Source organism: Stegostoma tigrinum, chromosome 24 (assembly GCF_030684315.1).
Source record: "Stegostoma tigrinum isolate sSteTig4 chromosome 24, sSteTig4.hap1, whole genome shotgun sequence".
Taxonomy (NCBI): Eukaryota; Metazoa; Chordata; class Chondrichthyes; order Orectolobiformes; family Stegostomatidae; genus Stegostoma; species Stegostoma tigrinum.
Window position 1 is genome coordinate 2265319 of NC_081377.1, and position 19490 is coordinate 2284808.

General features: G+C 44.6%; 1 protein-coding gene across 10 annotated transcripts in view; it reads left to right on the plus strand.

Moving 5' to 3' along the window:
* rims3 (regulating synaptic membrane exocytosis 3) overlaps positions 1-19490 on the plus strand; it is a 194408-nt gene that overhangs the window by 147171 nt on the left and 27747 nt on the right. For 9 of the 10 annotated variants that reach the window (XM_048557713.2, XM_048557711.2, XM_048557707.2 and 6 more), the window contains one exon: positions 17729-17870. In XM_048557713.2, the coding sequence (XP_048413670.1) occupies positions 17729-17870 (142 nt within the window). The remainder of the gene's footprint in view (positions 1-17728; positions 17871-19490) is intronic. The other variant, XM_048557714.2, reaches the window with a different exon arrangement.

The following is a 19490-nucleotide window of genomic DNA, read 5'->3' on the forward strand; positions in this document are numbered from 1 at the left end:
CTGTTGGATAATGAATCTAAACTTTCTGTTTAAGTACAGAAGCTCACTGGGTCACTCTCCTACTTTAGGCATGTCCAAAACTGGACTTAATAGATAGAGGATGCAGCTGACCATCACCAAGGGCTTGGGCAATAAGTGCTGATGTTGACACTCAACATCCTGGAATGAGAAGACTCTTCTGCTGAGACTTTTAGTCCTCAAAGCACTAACCTTAAGGGGTGCATGTTCAGTACCAACTGACTGGCCGCCATGTTGAGACCCTGCTGCTCCTGTCAAAGACCGTCACCTTCTGGATCCTAGAGATCTCCATTACAGCCTGAATCTTCAGGAGATCCAAGAGTGAGAAGAATCTTGGGTTTGGGATCTCACAGAAAGGGGATCATGCGCAAGGAGAATGATATTTGGTGGCCATTTTCTTGACCCCCAATCCCTGCACCCTGTTAGCCCTGGATTAAAACAGATATACCCCAGCAGCCCCTCCCCCTGCCAGCCGGATGGGCAAATTGTCCTGATATCTCAGTTGGAATAACAAAGGGTCTAGGCCCGAAATGTCAGCTTTTGTGCTCCTAGATGCTACTTGGCCTGCTGTGTTCATCCAGCTTCACACTTTGTTATCACTCTTCTTGCCTGTTGGGAATCCACTGTTTGCAAGCTGAAGCCACTAGAGGACCACTAGTTAACAATTTAAGGGCCTTAATTGGTGATGAGTTAAGAACACCACCCTGGGGTCTGCTTGCCCACCATTTAATTGCTGAGATGGCACACCTCACCATGGCCAACCTGCCCAGTTATATGACCCTTGGAGGGAAAATTGCTCCTTGAGTATTGTAATAACGGGCTCAGAGATAACTCCGTGACTGGCGTTGTGTGGGTTTCACCCACACAATCTGATTGAGCTGCTCACCTTAGGCTGTGGGACCAGAGGAATGAGGTGTGTTCCATAAGAATTGTGTGTTCTTGGGTGACCATCTGAAAGAACAACCCTGTGAAATGTGTTGCAGGGAAAAGAGACTAGGTTTAATCAGGGTAACTACTGCAACAAAATACCAATGGTTAAACTTGACTTTGATGAGAAAATTTCTTATTGTGTTATTAAATGTCCTGCAGATTAGAGTAATCTACAGACCAGCGAATTTGGATGAAGATTTGAGGTTTCCGTTACTCGCTGACGGATGGTGGGCTCTCTCTCAATTATCCTGTATTCCATCCCTGGGTATCCCTGTTTAATGGGGCTTTGAGGTGCTAACAAAGCGCTCGCAGTCAGACCCTGCCCTAATACTGAGACCTGCAATTCTGAACGATCTCCCTCAAAACCATTGTTGAGAAAACAATTGAACATTACATTGGGGGGGCCAGTTTAATAGTTACCCAGGAGCTAGACTAGGTATTTATTTGTCTAAGATAACAAGGTGTGGAGTTGGATGAACACAGCAGGCCAGGCAGCATCAGAGGAGCAGAAAAGCTGGTGTTTCAGGTCTAGACCCTTCTTCATCCAGCTCTACACCTTGTTATCTCAGATTCTCCATTATCAGCAGTTCCTACTATCTCTGAGTGACTTTTATTTGTCTAACTTTTCCTGGACAATGATTTACTTAACTGCAGTCGGTTTGAATGGCTGCTCTTGGAAGGTTCCAGACAAAGGGAAATTGACCATTGGAATTCTCAATTTCTTGGGATTCTACATGATCCTGATGCACACCTCCCCTCAGTGTTGCAGAAATAACTATCTGGCCATTGGATAACTCAGGCCATGATATGTTCCAACCATCTTCAGCCTACCTGAGAACTGGGGTTACATGAGAACTGCAACATCACATGTGAGATTTGACACTCTCACTGAATGAACAGTCCCTGCAACTCCTGGTCACTGGTGTAGAGGCTAACAACGAGAAGCAAATTCTTCTGAATGTGTCCTGAGCCCCTGTCCATGCTCTATCCGTTAAGATTGGCACACACATTGAAGAGAGTGAGGAGTCAGTTTGTAACAAGCACAAAGATTCCATCCCACCCTCCTGTCAGCACAGAAGGGCTAATGATTCGGGGCAGTGTTTGATTTGTCAGGGAGCTGAGAGCTTTCTCTGCCTTCCTCTGCCTTCACATTCTAAACTCAGGAACACCTGTACAAACCCTTTCTCCTTCTCTGTCCCTCCATTTCCAAAATACCCTTTCGTACCTACCAGTTGACAAAGCTCTTAATATCATCTTAGACAGCTCAGGGTTAAATTTTGCCTGACTACACCATTCAGGTGACATTTTCTCACAAGTGGATGCAAGTTGCTGTTGTGCCTCTCATTTGCAGTGGTGGTGTTGTCTTTTTCTTGAAATAGCAAGAAAATAATCTTTATTTTTGTTTAAGAAACTAATGAATAGAATAAAGTTTTTTTGTAAGGAGCTCCCACGAGGGAGCAGTTAAAAGCTCATTTCACTCAGATGTAAACCATCTTCTGATGCCTATGTTAGCTGAATACAAAGTTAACAATTGTTTGATGATCTGTTTATATTTGTCTGTTACTGCCACTCAAATAACCACCTTTTACAGTCCTTTACTGAGGCTTCTTGCTAAACTTGGGAGGTGTGATTACTTCAGTATGCACCCCAGCACTCTGAGCGTGTCAGGAATTTTAATAGCAGCCTACTTCAGAGGTGCTGGTTATTTTAAGCTGATTTCAAAGGTGCCTTGAGACCTGTATCTGACTGCTGTTGTTTTCTGAATTTATATAACACTGCAGTACTCTAAGCAGAAGCTGTCTGCACCAGAATGAAGCGGTAGTACTGGGCCTTGTTACTACAAAAATACCCATGGCTTTCAAATCATGGGTAGGGATGCCCATTTGTGTATAAAAATTAAAGGGTTTACAACACCGACCTGCATCCCAACAAGTGTAGACTGACTATGGCCAACCGGCCTGCTCCCTGGGACCATCCAATGGAAAGAGATTGGGCAAACTGGGCCCACATTTTCTAGACTATCAAAGAGTGAGAGATCTTGTTAAAACCTACAAAATACTTAAAGGGGCAGGCAGGGTTGACGTGGTAAGATGTTTCTCCGGTTTGATGAATCTAGAACCAAAGGAGCACAATTCCAAACTCATGGGGAAATCACTTAGGACCAAGATGAGAATTATTTATTTTGTCTGGAGAGTTGCCAATCTTTGAAATGCTTTACCTGAGAGGACTGTGGGCTATGAAAGTTCAATCATTGAACGTCTTTACAGTAGACAGATTTCTAAATGCCAGCAGCTTAAAAGGATATGGGGCTAGTGTGGAAAAAGGCATTGAAGTCTTTAACGCTGCTGCCTCACAGCACCAGGGACGTGGATTCCATTCCAGCCCAGGGCAGCTGTCTGTGTGGAGTTTGCACATTCTCCCCGTGTCTGCGTGGGTTTCCTCTGGGTGCTCCGGTTTCCTCCCACAGTCCAAAGATGTGCAGTTTGGGTGGATTGGCCATGTTAAATTGGCCATAGTGTCCAGGGTTGTGCAGGCTAATTGGACTAGCCATGGGAATGCAGGGATACAGTGATGGGTCTGGGTGGGATGCTCTTTGGAGGGTTGGTGTGAACTCAATGAGCTAAATGGCCTGCTTCCACACTGTAGGGCTTCTATGATGCTATGGATGATTGGCCATGATCCCATATTGAATGACAGAACAGGCCCAATGGTCTGAATGGCTTCCTATGGAAAATATCAGGAAATGAACAACCAGCATGTGCTGGAGTGACAGGACACAGCATCAGTTCCTCAATCCCCATTAACTGACCTGAACCAGGGTGATAGATTGGCAACGGCCAAGTCTCAGGGACCCTGCATAGTGAAAGAGAATGTTCTGTTCCCCATTGTCATCTCACAATCCATGCATGGTAACTTCTCCACTCTTAAATATCCCTCCCACTCACTTCCCAGAAACCAGAATAAAGGATAGCCATTTAATGGCAAGGCCAGAGGGTCCAGGGTAAGGTCAGAGGGTAGCTGGTACCAGTTGAATGAGAGGTGAAAGGTTGGTTGGAGCTGGAATATATACAATGCTTTTCTTAATCTTTAAATATCCCAAAGTGCTACACAGCCATTGAAATACCTGATGTGTAATTCCTGGTGTAGGTACGGATTATCTCAGCTCAGCAAGAACCCACATGACAGCAATAAGTTAATGACCAGACGATCTGTTTTGGAAGGGAAGAGCAAACTGAGGGAGGGGTGCAGTTCCCAATTTCCAGGCCAAGACGAACTCAGTCAGCGCTGGGTGCCAGAGCAGCACACATCATGGCCCGTGGAGATTGTGACCCTATAATTGTAACATTGGTACGGAATGAAATGAGGGGTGGCACAGTGGCTCAGTGGTTAGCACTGCTGCCTCACAGTGCTAGAGACCTGGATCTGATTCCACCCTCAAGTGACTCTATGTGTGGAGCTTGCATGCTGTCCCTGTGTCTGTGCAGGGTTTCCTCCTACAATCCAAAGATATGTAGGTTAAGTGGACTGGCCATGCTAAATTGCCCAATGTGTCCATGGATGAGATGATAGGAACTGCAGATGCTGCAGAATCCGAGATAACAAAGTGTAGAGCTGGATGAACACAGCAGGATGCGCTGGCTAGGTGGGTTAGCGATGGGAAATAGAGTCATAGAAATGTACAGCATGGAAACAGAACCCATTGGTCCGACTCATCTATGCCCACCAAATAGCCTAAATAAATCTAGTCCCATTTGCCAGCATCAGGCCCACCCCCCTCTAAATTCTTCCTATTCGTATGCCTTTTTTAAAGGCCAGATGCCTTTTAAATTTTGTAATTGTACCACCACTTCCATACATGCACCACCCTCTGCATAAAATAGTTGCCTCTTAGGTCCCTTTTATATCTTTCCCCTCTCACCTTAAACCTCTGTCCTATAGTTTTGGACTCCCCCCACCCCGGGGAGAAAATCCTTGTCTATTTACCGTGTCCATGCTCCTCATGGTTTTATAAATCTCTGTAAGGTCACCCATCTGCCTTTGACACTCCAGGGAAAATAGCCCCAGTCTATTCAGCCTCTCCCTGCAGCTCAAATCCTCCAACCCAAAGACCATCTGTGTAAATCTTTTCTGAACCCTTTCAATTTCACAACATCCTCCCTATAGCAGGGAGACCAGAACTGCCACTATTTGAAGAGTGGCCTAACTGATGCCCTGTACAGCTGCAACATGACCACACAACTCCTATCTATACTCAATGCACTGACCAATAAAGATAAGCATACCAAGCGCCTTCTTCGCTATCCTAACTAACCATGACTTTATTTTCAAGGAACTACGAACCTGTACTCCAAGGTCTCTTTTTACAGTAACACTCCCCAGGACCTTACCGTTAGGTTGGGTGGCACGGTGGCTCAGTGGTTAGCACTGCAGCCTCACAGCACCAGGGACCCAGGTTCAATTCTAGTCTCCGGTGTCTGTCTGTGCAGACTGTCTCCCCATATCTGTGTGGGTTTCCTCTGGGTGCTCCGGTTTCTTCTGAGTGCTCCAGTTTCCTCCCACAGTCCAAAGATGTGCAGGCTAGGTGGATTGGCCATGCTAAATTGCCCGTAGTGTTCAGGGTTGTGTGGGTTATAGGAGGATGGGTCTGGGTGGGATGCTCCAAGGTTGGCATGGACTTGGTGGGCCAAAGGGCCTGTTTCCACATTGTAGGGATTCTATAAAAAAAAAGTCCTGCCCTCATTTGCCTTTCCAAAGTGCAGCACCTAACATTTATCTAAATTAAACTCTGTCTGCCACTCCTCAGCCCATTGGCCCATCTGAACAAGATCTTATAAACATGGAGCTGGACAAATATAGCAGGTCAGACATCATCAGAGCAGCAGAAAAGTCAACATTTTGGGCCAAAGCCCAGCTCAAAACATTGACTTTCCTGCTCCACTGATGCTATCTGGCCTGCTGTGTTTGTCTAGGTCCATGTTTATTGACTCTGGCATCCACCATCTGCAGTCCTTACTGTCTCCTGATCAAGATCCCATTGTGCTGAGGTAACCTTTTTCGCTGTCCACTACACCAGTTGTCTGCAGATTTACTAACCATACCTCTTATGTTCACATCCAAATTATTTGTATAAATGATGAAAAGCAGTGGACCCAGCACCACCCTTGTGGCACACCACTGGTCACGGGCCTCCAGTCTGAAAAGCAATCCTCAACCACCAACTTCTATCTTCGAGCCAGTTCTGTATCCAGATGGCTGATTCTGCCTGTATTCCATGTGATCTAACCTTGCTAACTGGTCTACCATGAGGAATTTTGTCAAATGTCTTACCAAAATATATATATCATGTCCACCACTCTGCCCTTGTAAATCCTCTTAATTACTTCTTCAAAAAACTCAATCAGGTTAGTGAGATGTGACTTCCCAGGCCATGTTGACTATCCCTAATCAGCCCTTGCCTTTCCAAATGTATGTAAATCCCATATTTCCTCAGGATTCCCTCCAACAACTTGCCCTCCACTGATGGCAGGCTCACCAGTTTATAGTTCCCCAGCTTTTCCTTACCACTTTTCTTAAATGCAGGGTTACAGGTATAAGGTGAAGGTGTGAGTCTGGGCTGGATGCTCTTTGGAGGGTCAGTGTGGAACTGACAGGCCGAATGGCCTGCTTCCACACTGCTGGGATTCTATAAAACGTCTTGGACACGGCACAATGATTGTGTAATTGCGGAAGTTGTTTGAATGATTACAGTCTATACCGTAGAGCTGTTTTTTTCTTGTTGTTTGCTGCCTTGTACAGCATTGCTTGGTAAACATGAACAGATGCAGGTGATGTTAATACTGGCAGCAAGCCCTTAATTCCAGCCCACGTTACTCCATTTGTTGTTTCCTGTAAATGTAGGGTTTGTAAGAGACTACAAATCAAGTTGCCTACTTTTTTTAAACTTTTGCCTCAATTGAATCATGAAAACCTTGTTTGTGCTGCCAAACTGATCAAATATTGGTCTCTGATTAAAGGGCAATCACATCAGCACCTATCTGAAGAAATGTCACCCATACCCTTTATCCTTGTTTTCTATGTAAACACAGGGTTCTTGCACAACACTGCTCATAGTCAACCCAGAGGACCAGCCGTTTTACACTGTATAAGTATTCTGTTAGCACGCAGCAGTGTCAAACATGCTCCATGTTTTCAGTCCTCATCTTGTGCTTCCTGGGTCATCGAGAGGTGAATTGTTCTAAAGGTCAAACGGAGGCTAATTGTCTTTAAAGCCTTTCTGCCCGTGATTCTGTTGCAGCAGAAAGCTTGTGAGAGAATCAATGTCCCTTTCTTTTCCTATGTTACTTTCTGATAGTTTTAATACAGTAATTTGCACCTTCAAATGTGATCCATTCCTTCATATAACACGTGGAACAGAGAGACACCAGCAAACATGTATTTAAACTATGGAATGAGCTGTCTGTGGAGATTATGAAAGCAAATAATGTTCATTCATGCCAATACAAAATAGATAGCTTTCTTTCAGAAAACAACATTTCGAGATAGATTGTATGTGTACTTAGCGATTTAATGAGTGATAATTGTAAGGTGCATGGGTTAAGTAGCTGACTTTGAGCTTATGGATCCTGATGCTTTCCTCTTCCTGTGTCAGGGTCTGTCAGAGTTTAATTAACAGGGATTGATTGCTGTGCTTAGTCAGGATCTCCAATTTCATGTCATAGTGCAAGGAGAGACAGAGACAAAACAGCGAATATTGCGGGATGAGCAGGAATTAGCTGGAGGAGTAAAGTAAATCTTGGCCTGGCATTGGAGTATGTGTGTGTTAATGTTATATAAATGAGGCAGATGAGATACAGTTGCATGTTGCAGGGATATAATGTCATTTACAGAATTGTATGTTGAACATGGAGTGGAATGGGAGTTAAATATTCCTGACTCCAATGTATTCATGGGAGATAGGGATGTGAGAAAGACTGGAGGAGAAGTGAATTCCGTTAGCTTTATTGTCACATGTACTCAAATGAGTGCAGTGAAAAGTTTACAAGTTGCCACTTGTAGCGCCATTTAGGTGCAAGGAGGGGTTGACCAAGAAGAGTGTTGTAGTTCTACAGAGGGATGATATCCGAGATAGTTCAAGGCCTTAATCAACTTTGGTAGAGTTAAGGAATGAGAAAGAGCTTGTTACAGACGGAGTTTTTACTATAGATCCTCCAATAGTGAGACAGAGATAGAGGGGCAAATCTGACAGTACATTTCACAAAATATAAAAATTATAATCAAGAGCTTCAGTTACCTCAATACAGGCTGTGAGGAGAAAGCAATGTAAATAGTCAGAAAGGACTTGAATTCCTGCAATACGTACAGGTGAACTTTCTTAATCAGTGTGTCACCAAGCCATGAGGATAGAAGCTGCTCAGGATCTAACTGAGCAATGAGGAGGGGATATGCACAATGTGCTGCATTGTAACAATGTCTGTGGTAGTTTTCCTTATTCTTATTCATTCAGGGGTTGTGAGTCAGTATTAGCGTTAGGGTTAGGGTTAGAGCCAGGGCCAGCGTTAGGGTCAGGGCTAGGGTTAGATTAGATTCCCTACAGTGTGGAAACAGGCCCTTTGGCCCAACAAGTCCACACCGCCCCTTGAAGCATCCCACCCAGACCCATCCCCCTATAACCCACACAACCCTGAACACTACGGGCAATTTAGCATGGCCAATCCACCTAACCTGCACATCTTTGGACTGTGGGAGGAAACCAGAGCACCTGGAGGAAACCCACGCAGACACAGGGAGAATGTGCAAACTCCACACAGACAGTCACCCGAGGCTGGAATCGAACCCGGGTCCATGGTGCTGTCAGACTGCAGTGCTAAGCACTGAGCCACCGTAGGGTTAGGCATCCGTACATAACTACCATTCAGAAGGTGGTAGTGAGCTGGCTTCTTTCATCATTGCCATTTATCTGCTGTAAGGATTTCAGAAGGTGGTGTTCCCATCTATATGTTTCCCTTCTCCTTCTACCTGGTAGTGGTCACATGTTTGGAAGATGCTTTCAGAAGAGATACTGCAGTGTATCTTGTAGATAGTACACATTGCTGCTACTGAGCTTCTGCGGTAGGGAGAGTGGATGTTGAAGGTGGTGCCAATCAGGTGTCGGCAAGTGGGGCAATTCTATCACAGGAATCGGCCGAGTGAACCTTCTCTGAGCTGCTGTAATGCAATTATCTTCCTCCATGTCAGCTCAGTACCCAAAGCCAGGTCCTTAATGATCATTCACAGTGTTTGTTTTCCTATGGACGGGTGGGCGAGGAAACAGATCATGGGTTGAATTTTAATCTTTTTGGCGAAGCAAGAGTTGCGTCAAGATTTTTGGATGTTTTTCGATGCAAATATTCTCGCCATATTTTACCAAACTCACAGCATTAACTACCTACCACACCCCTATAACATCCTTCGTGCCTGATCTCAGCCCCAAATTACCACACGCAAGTTTCTGGAACTGCTCGCTACTCCTGGAATATCCTGGTATTAACTGGTCATGCCATCTTTAGAAGACTCATGTGCACCCAGATAGTATTGACAATCTGGAGCTGCCCAGTGTGGTTCCTGATACTTACAGGGCAGACAGGGGAGGAATTGGCATCCTGCATTGCCGGTGACCTTCTGGAGATCTTGCTCATTTGTATAGTGCAAAGGTGAGACCACCTCCTTCCCCAGGATCAACCATGGCACTAGACCGACACCAGATTATGCTAGATTACCACTTGGGTCCGTGTAGTCTCAGCTGTCTAGAGGTATGTCCATCAATGTAGGAAGGAGTTCAGTGGCCTCTCCACTCTGCCACCATAAGTGCCATGCAATGTCTGACATTGAGATCCTTTGGAGAAAGCTGAAGTTGCTAAGTACCCACTGTGATTTCCATGCTGAGACTTCTCGATGTTGAGTGTGTTTGTCAAGATAGGTAGCTGAACAATACTGAGATGACTCATGGAATTAATAAAGTGCTTAATAAGTTAAAATATCTGACTGGCAACTCACCCCTTCCTAGAGAGAAACCGGTCTCCCTGCTTGTTAAAAGCAGAAAGGATGATGTGAGATGGGCCTCATTGGATTTCTCATCTGATTCTGCCATGAATGTTGCCACAGCCCAGACCCCTTTAATACCGCACACCCCGTGTCTACTGCAGCCAGTTCAGAGATTCAACCCCATGCTGTCAGCATTAACCTCTTTCAGACGCTGGTGGTCTTGTCACTGATCTATCCAGCAAGTAAAGACGTCCCTCAATAACAAGACCAAAACTGTACACAGCCCTCTCTGTATGGTTCCACAAGCACCCTGTACAGTTGTAGCAAGACAATTATACTTCTTCACTCCATCCCCTTGCAGTATAGGCCATTTATCTCCCAAATTACCTGCTGTACCTGCACATTGACATCTTGGGATTCTTGCTCGAAGACACCCAAATCCCCTTGTATACAGCAATCTGTAGTCTCCCTGTCACTAACACAAGAATATTCTGTTTCTCTTGTCAAAGTGGACACCTTACTTTTTCCCACATTATATTCCAGCATATTCATATCCTTTTGAAACACTTTGGCCTGGATTTTTGAATTTTGCTGTGGACCAAGTGTGGATCCCGGACATATACTTACCGGGTGCGAGTCTTTTAAAGGGCAGTCTGTTTCTCCTGTTGTTGCTGAATCAATCACTGGGCCAGCAGCTGCAGAGTCTCAATAGCTCCTTATGGAGAGAGGGGAGGGTGGTAGACACTGCTGAGGCAGGTAGGAGAATATAAGGGTCAGGTTGGGGGCTCTCAGAGCTTCCACATGTCCATTGCCAACTGGAGGTTTCAATTTTCCAGTCATTTCAGTGGTGCAGCTGAGTCAGCACTTAAGAGTTATAGAGATATACAGCAGGGAAACAGACCCTCCAGTCTAACCCATCCATGCCAACCAGATATCCTAAAATTAACCTGATCCCATTTGCCAGTGTTTGGCCCATATCCCCTCTAAATGTTTCTATTCAGATACCCAGTCAGATGCCTGTTAAATGTTGCTATTGTACCAGCCTCCACCATTTGCTCTGGCAGCTCATTCCATCCAGACACCACGCTCTGCGTGAAAAAGTTTCCCCTTAGGTACCTTTTAAATCTTTACTCTCTCACCTTAAACCTATGCCCTCTAGTTTTAGACTTCTGCAATGGTGCCAGCATCCACCTGGAGTTTTCACTGCTGTAATTCCATCCCTTTGGAATATCATATCCATGACAATGTTCATGGAATGATCAGTTCCCGTCTACTTCACTCATGACCTTTACAGTGGAAATTTGCTGCCCTTTTCGGTCAGGCTTGTGTGTGACTCCACACTCACTGTGTTGGCCCTTATTGGGGAGGTTCTAGTGTCATGGTAATGTAACTGGACTAGTATTCGAGAGAGGCAAGCTAATGTTCTGGCAACATCAGTTCAAACCTCACATGGCAATGGCTAAACTTGAATTTTAATTGAAAAATCTGGAATTAAAAACTGGACTAATGGCAACCAATGTTGATTGTTGTAAAGTTCCATCTGGTTCATTAATGTCCTTTCATGAAACTGCTTACATGGCCTGGCCTCCATGTGACTCCAGACCACAGCAATGTGCTTAATTCCTAACTGCCTTTTGGGCAATTAGGGATGGACAATAAATATCATTGACATCCACATCCAATTTGAAAAGAAACCTGCCCTCTAAAATGGCCTTCCATGACTCAGTTGTTTCAAATTGTTAGATCGAAGCCAGTTATTATTATAATTTAATTAGGTTCAAAGCAGTTCTGGATAAGAGCAAAAAGTAATCAAGGGTGAAAATACTGAATGGAAGGGGAGCAAATTTCAGTCATTTAAAATGAGATTTCCAGTTGGACTGCAGTCAAAGATTGTCCAAGACATGGTTCAAAGAGCAATGTTAGACTGTCAAGTTCAAGTACAACCCAAACATATCCACATGAGGAGGAAAGATGGGACATTCAAGATAAAGCTCTAACCCTGAATTACAAATAACAGTCATGTTAATGCAGGGAAATGGTGGGAAAGATGTGGAGGGGAGCAAGTTAGAAAAGGATGTAAATTGGGTAAAGTGTGTCTGAGGAAAGCTTACTGAGACCCTCAAAACCAACCAGAAAATGTTCTATCAACATATAGGAGAGAATAGATAAAGAAATGGCGGAGCTGGTGTACAGTTTATTAAAAAAAAACTGAGCAATATATGAGAGTAGTAGCAGAGGATTAGTGAAGTAAAACTGTTGCAGTACATTCTGAAGATGGGGACAGATAAACTTGGAGGCTAATCAGTCATTTAGGAAAACTGTTAGAAAGCATTGTCAAGAACAACATTATTCTTATCTTGAAGGAGCGAGTGTAAGTAGGAATATCCAGCATGGATTTCTTACAACAAATCTGTCTGAAGTACCTACTTGAGATCATTGTTGAAGTAACAGAGAGCATTGTTGATAACTATTGTACATATTGATTTTCAAAGACTATGTTCTAAATATTTGAAAGTTGATTTCTTTGAACAATGGAAACACATAGAAACTAGGATATGTAATTGACTAAAGGTAGACCATGATGGTGAACTGACCAGGGGGAACCTGATATTGAGACAATTTGGGGATCATTGTATCTTTTGCTGTTTATTAATGACTTGGTCTTGGGTATTTGGAATGCAATTTCAAAGTTTGCAGAAAACACCAGAGCTTGACAACATCGTGAGGAGGGTAATAGCAGATATGAGAAGGACACAGGCAGACTGCTGAACAGAGCAGATTGCGTGGTCGATGCTAGTTAATGTGAATGATTGCAAAGTAATGAAGCCTGGGAAAGACAGACCATGCAGAGGCAGTCTAACCTAAATCATTCTGTTATGAAGCTTTTGTGTGTGCTATCCTGACTTCCTTGAAAATGCCTCTGGTTCTTTTGAAAACTAATATTCAAAGGAACTTTCTTGAGGCAGTGATACCCAGAAAGGTCACATGGTTTGGGTATATGGTGTGAACAGGAGGGGAGCAGTTGTGAAAAAGAGGTGCTGCAAGGCACGACTGTTGTAAAACATGCAGAAGAAAGATCGCGTATGATGTGGATGGATGATATCAAAACATGGAGTGGCCTGTATGGGACGGTGAGAGTGTTGGAGAGTAGAATTCAGTGGAGAAAGATCATTCATTGTGTGGCTTAAGAGGATGGATGAAAGGTAGCTCTGACATTGCTCACATGATCGCAGGCACACACTGCATTTGAAGTGCAGAAACAGAACCAGTGATAGTGAGCTGGCCATCCAGGTAGTGCTCCACCCAGTATCCCTTTATCACTGATTTGTGATTGGCCATTGTGTAATGCTGGCCCTGGCTTGTAATAATCAGGATGTTACCATTGAAACAGGGCAAGGAAGGTGTGACAGAGAAGCTGCTGCAGGAAGAAGATGTGACTCAGGAACACAAGAGTCCTCCAGTTGCATTCAATTTATAACCAGTTTACTGAGATGTGTTCTGTGTGTAATGAACTAATAAACTCTAATGTAAAGAATGAGCCTACCCAACAGACACAATGATCACCTCCTGCTAGTCTGCTATACAAAAAATTGTTTTTTTTTGTTTTTTGTTCATTTCTTCTTGGCATGTAGGCATCGCTGGCCTGGCCAGTATTTATTACCTATCCCTAATTGCCCAGAGGGCAGTTCCATGTCAACTATATTGCAATGGGTCTGGACCTTCATTTAGGCCAGACTAGGTAAGGACAGCAATTTCCTTTGCATTAGTGAGCTAGGTGAGTTTTTCAAACATTTGCTTCATGGTCATCATTAGACTCATAATTCCAGACATTTTTTGAACCTAAATTCCACCATTTCCCATGGCAGGATTTGAACCCAGGTCCTGAGAACATTACATGGGTCTCTGAATTAATAGTCTATCGATAATGCAACTAAGTGATCACTTTTGTCCTTCTGCACCTCCTGATAGTACAATCCCATTGCTGGAACACCCTGGTTGCTCATGCCCAGTCACAGCACACTGACCTCTGCCGGAAGAAGGGCACCAACACTGTTCCCCAGCAATGTGTGCATTCAGTTGCTGAGCATGTGGTTGTACTGATAACTCTCCATGGTGGAATTGCTCAGTGCCTGAGGCTGACCCTGAAGGATGGCTTCTCAGAGAGACGCTTTGAGTCTATCAGAATCTGTAGAATAGTGTAAAATGTGGGCAGCAAACACACAGGAACACCACCAGCTTCCCTCCAAGCCGCACACTATGCTGAATTAGAAACCCATAACCGTTATTTCAGTATCACTGGGTCAAAATTCTGGAATCTCCTTCCTAACAACACAGTAGTTGACCCCATACCCCAAAGACAGCACCAGTTTAAAAAAACACCACCACCTTCTCAAGGGCAATTAGGGATGTGCAATAAACACTGACCCAGGAAGCAAAACCCATTTTCCTATCGATCTGAATAACATTGTTGGGCAGGAACTCAGGCAGAATGAATGGTTTTCATTCCTAGCTCAGGACTGAATTAATACAACCGGCATCATTAACCTTTAATGTTATATTGTGTTTATTTGCATAGAGGTCTGTGAGGGTTGCGGAGTTCCCTAATATCCCAATTCAGATACCTAGTTCCACCTCGAGCACTCTCATTTCAGATACAGCTTCTTTCAGAGAAGTGACAGGTGCAGGATTCGGCCATTCAGCCCCTCAAGCCTGTTCCACCTTTCAGTAAGCTAATGACTGATCGGATTATGGCCTTCACGTTCCTGCCTGCCTCTTTTCCCACATTCGCCAGTTCCTTCATACTTAAACATCTGGCTGACTCAACCTTGAACATATTCAAGACCAGCCTCCACTGCTCTCGGTGGGAGGAAATTTCAAAGCTGACAGACTGCCTCACAGGAAAAATGTCCTCCTCATCTCTGTCTCATTTCTCTAAACATCACTGAGTTTAGGCTCAAACTTCTTAAACTTTCTTCATTAGACACCCTTTCTGAATTGGTTCCAGTGCAACTGTACACAATACTCCAGGTACAGTGTTTTCATCGACCTGCAACTGAAGCAAAATCTCCCTACTTTTATACTCCATTCCTCTTGCAATGTAGGACGACGTCCTATTTTCCATCCTATTCATGCTGCGCCTGTAAGTGGGCTTTTTATGATTTATAGCAAGTACACCCATGCCCCTCTGTACTGCAGCGTTCTGCAGTCTCACTATTTCAATTTAAATAATTCTGCTTTTAGATTCTTCCTGCCAACCTGGGCAATCCCATGTTTTAACGTTCCACTCATCATTTCTGACAGTATCCCTGCCCTCTACTCTCCATCTCCCATGTAAATCATCCTAATCATTGTCTGACTGATATTTAAAGGCAGTTTTGTCTCGTAGGCCCAAGCCAAGGAAAATCTAAACTTCTATCAGCTCTATAAAACTTTGGTTAGACCGCACTTGGAATACTGCGTCCAGTTCTGGGCGCCCTATTATAGGAAAGATGTGGATGCTTTGGAGAGGGTTCAGAGGAGGTTTACCAGGATGCTGCCTGGACTGGAGGGCTTATCTTATGAAGAGAGGTTGACTGAGCTCGGTCTCTTTTCATTGGAGAAAAGGAGGAGGAGAGGGGACCTAATTGAGGTATACAAGATAATGAGAGGCATAGATAGAGTCGATAGCCAGAGACTATTTCCCAGGGCAGAAATGGCTAGCACGAGGGGTCATAGTTTTAAGCTGGTTGGTGGAAAGTATAGAGGGGATGTCAGAGGCAGGTTCTTTACGCAGAGAGTTGTGAGAGCATGGAATGCGTTGCCAGCAGCAGTTGTGGAAGCAAGGTCATTGGGGTCATTTAAGAGACTGCTGGACATGCATATGGTCACAGAAATTTGAGGGTGCATCCATGAGGATCAATGGTCGGCACAACATTGTGGGCTGAAGGGCCTGTTCTGTGCTGGACTGTTCTATGTTCTATGTTCTATGTTCTATCAGGTGGGATCCTTTCTCACAGCGCTTTTCTACCCATTAGATGTGGGGTGGACTTGATCTGGCTTTGGACTTCGCCCAGTGTTGATGTTGCCACCAGTGAGTTGGCGGGGTGGCGGGGGGGGGGGGGGGGGGGGGGATGGGCAGTGTGGGGAGTGAGGGGGAATAGAGCTGACACAGGCTCAATTTGGTGGATCTTAAGTCCACATCATTGTAAGTGCCTCACACAGAAGGAAGGTGGTGAGAACCAATTCAGTACAATCCTATTGAAAGTCTAGTGTGAAGTATTGCTACATTAAAGATGCTGTATAAATATAATTTGTTTGTCTTGCTGCACCTTCTTAACAGCGTTCTTTACAGGGATAAAGGAAATTTGAAATCCTGGCCTAAGGAAGGCTCTTCCTTAGGTGCAATTCCATGTCAGCTCCATTTCTCGAACAGATTGCTGTCAGCTAACACATCCTTACTCTGTAAATATTCCAAGTGTTTATTAACCTGCGTGAAGCAGAACTCTCTGTGTGACCATCTGTGCACTCATCTTCATCATTAAATTAAATTCAATTTCTGTGTCTCCAGATCTCTTGAAGACAAAGTGGGAAATGAGACACAAGACGATCTGTTCATGTGTATTAGGAGGACCGATAGTCGAGATATTTTTAAGTATTGACAATTCTATTCATAGTACCCACTGTTAAATAATCCATCTCCTAGTCTAAGTAATGAGGAGGTTGTGTTCCCCATCTGCTAAACAGTTCAATCTTTCCTACAAGAGTTAGTGACTAGCCAGCCCTTTCCCACATTCCATGGCAGTCTGTCCTATGGCCTCCATCCTGTGGCCTTCCACCTTCGCGCTGAACTAAAGAAAAGGCTGTGTTTCTCTCCAGGACTTTTCATGGCCACAGGACTTTACAAAGCACTTTCCAATCAATGCAATGTTTTTGATGTCATCTTTGTTGAGTTCCTGGTGGCTGGAAACACAGGACACTGGTAAACTTGTGCCTGGTAACTCTGGGCCATGTTACTTCTGGGCTCTATTACCCCTGACTCTGGTTTCCCTGTGCCCTGGTACCTCATCACAGGGACAGGGTTACCCTATGATCAGGTACCCCATTGCTCTTTGCTCCAGGCCCTGGTCCTGCCGTAACCTGGTACCCATATGCCCTTATACCCTACTCCATGGTGTCTGGGAGCCATGGTACCATTATGCTCTGGTACCTCTGCACCTTGGTAACCCTGTCCCTGGTACACCTACACACTGGATTCCCTGCTTCCTGGTGCCTAGTTCTTTTATCCCTATGCCCTGTTGCCTTTATAACCTGGTACCTCTATAATCTGGTAATCCTGTGCTTGCTAGCCCTCAGCACTGGTACCCCTACACCCTGACACTCCTACACAGTCACTCCTGTACACTGCTAACTCGTGGGAATGTACTCTTGCTCCCTGGTTCCCCCACACCATGTCACCCCAGTGCAAGGCAAAATGATGTTGATGGGGCAATATTAGATTGATATAAATAGGGCAGATTTAGATTTTATTAATAGATAAAGGGAGACTGGATATTAATTGGGCATGAGACTGAGTACTAATGTCTAACGGTGAGACTGGATGTTAATGGGGCAGAGTGAGACTGGGTACTATTGGTATAATGTGAGACTGGGTATTAATGGGGCATTGAGAATGGATATTTTTGGCCATGCTGACACTGGGTATTAATGGTACATTGAGACTGGGCATGAATTGGGCATTGACTACGCAAGTGCTAAATTTTTCCACCCTTGATCTTTTCAGAAGCAGCTACAAAGAAATTGCGAAGCAACATCCGGAGGAGCACGGAGACAGGGATTGCTATGGAAATGAGAAACCGCGTGACACGGCAAGGCAGCAGAGAATCGACAGATGGCAGCACCAACAGTAACAGCTCTGATGGCAAGTGAGTATCCGGCAAAAGGCACCAGCATCTTAGCGGTGCAGGTGATGTGAAAGATGTCCCATTCTAGCAAATGCAGTTACCTCATAGAATGTGGTGCGTTTATAATCTGTCAAAATAGAGGTTGTGTGTTTCTAGGAGCTGCCCTGGTTTATTCACTACATCCTGTTGCTCTGTTTCTCCATGGTCAGATGTTAACACACTCACATCTTGTTTTTTACAGGTTACAACAACTTTAATATTCATGTATTGTCACATGGAAGAGATGAAACTAAATGGAATTTATCAAACTGTAAATATTTAATACGTTCTGGAGAGTTAACTTCCCCTTTGCAACAATTACTTTGCAATGATAATTAGTTATTGTTATTACCCAAACTATAAACGGAGAATGCTGCTGTATTTTCTAAGCTCTGGTGGCTTGTCAATGTGGGAAACAAAGAGTCTGGTCCCATGGGAGAGGTCCTGTTACACCCACCCACACTCCCACAGTGGGAGGAAATCCTTCTGGGCCAATGAGAGAAAAGATTTGTCAATGTGGCTCATGTATGAACAATTGCCGCTGAATATCCCTGGTCCTGTGCTTCCTCAAGGGTTTGATGGTTGCTGCATGACTTTTCCTGTGCCTTTGAGATGCTTGCCAGCTCTTGGCTGTGCCAGGGGTTGGTAGAGGGACAGTCCCTCATTGTCAAACACCCTGTGCCAATCAGGGCATCAATAAAGCTCAGGAAAGTCATCCCTAGGCTTGTTTTTGACCCCCTGTTCCTCTCACCCTGACCCTTTCCTTTCCACCCCAAACCTGCTCTCACCCATTGTATCAGGAAGCCTATTATCAATTCCAAGTGAGTATTAGTCAGAGCAGCTACCAATCATAGTGCAATTATGGGCAATGGGGCTGTTCCAGCCTCTGCTCTCATGGAGGGGGTGGGGGTTGCTAGTGAGACTTACTCAGCCTTAGATGGTGAAAGAACCAATGAGATGGAAACAACTATTTGTGCTCAGTGGTGAGCACTGCTGCCTCACAGCGCCAGGGACCTGGGTTCAATTCCACTCTCAGACGACTGTCTGTGCAGAGTTTGCACATTGTCCTCGTGTCTGTGTGGGTTTCCTCCGTGTGCTCCGGTTTCCTCCCACAGTCCAAAGATGTGCAGGCTAGGTGGATCGGCCATGCTAAATTGCCCATGGTGTCGGGGATGGTGGAGTACTCTGAGGGTGGGTGTGGAAGTGCTTGTTTCCATACTGTAGGGATTCTATGAATTCTGTGAACTTCATTAATAAACTGTCTGCCACAGATACATGTGTCCTTGACTGTGTCAGTAAGAGTGACCACCGCACAGGCATGTTGAGGTTACTCACTATCACGTTGAGAGATACTATCACTGTGTTAAATGGACGAGGTTTTGAATAGACCTAGCAACTCAAGCCTGGGCATCCATGAGGTGCTGTGAGCCATCATCAGTGACAGAACTGTATTGGGCTGATATATGACAAGTAATATTCGTGGCATACAAATGCCAGCTCCAACAAGAGAGAATCTGTCTCCCCAAGACATTCAATTGCGTTACTATTGCTTAATCCCCCACTGCCAACATTGTGGGGACCAGAAACAGAACTGCACCAGTC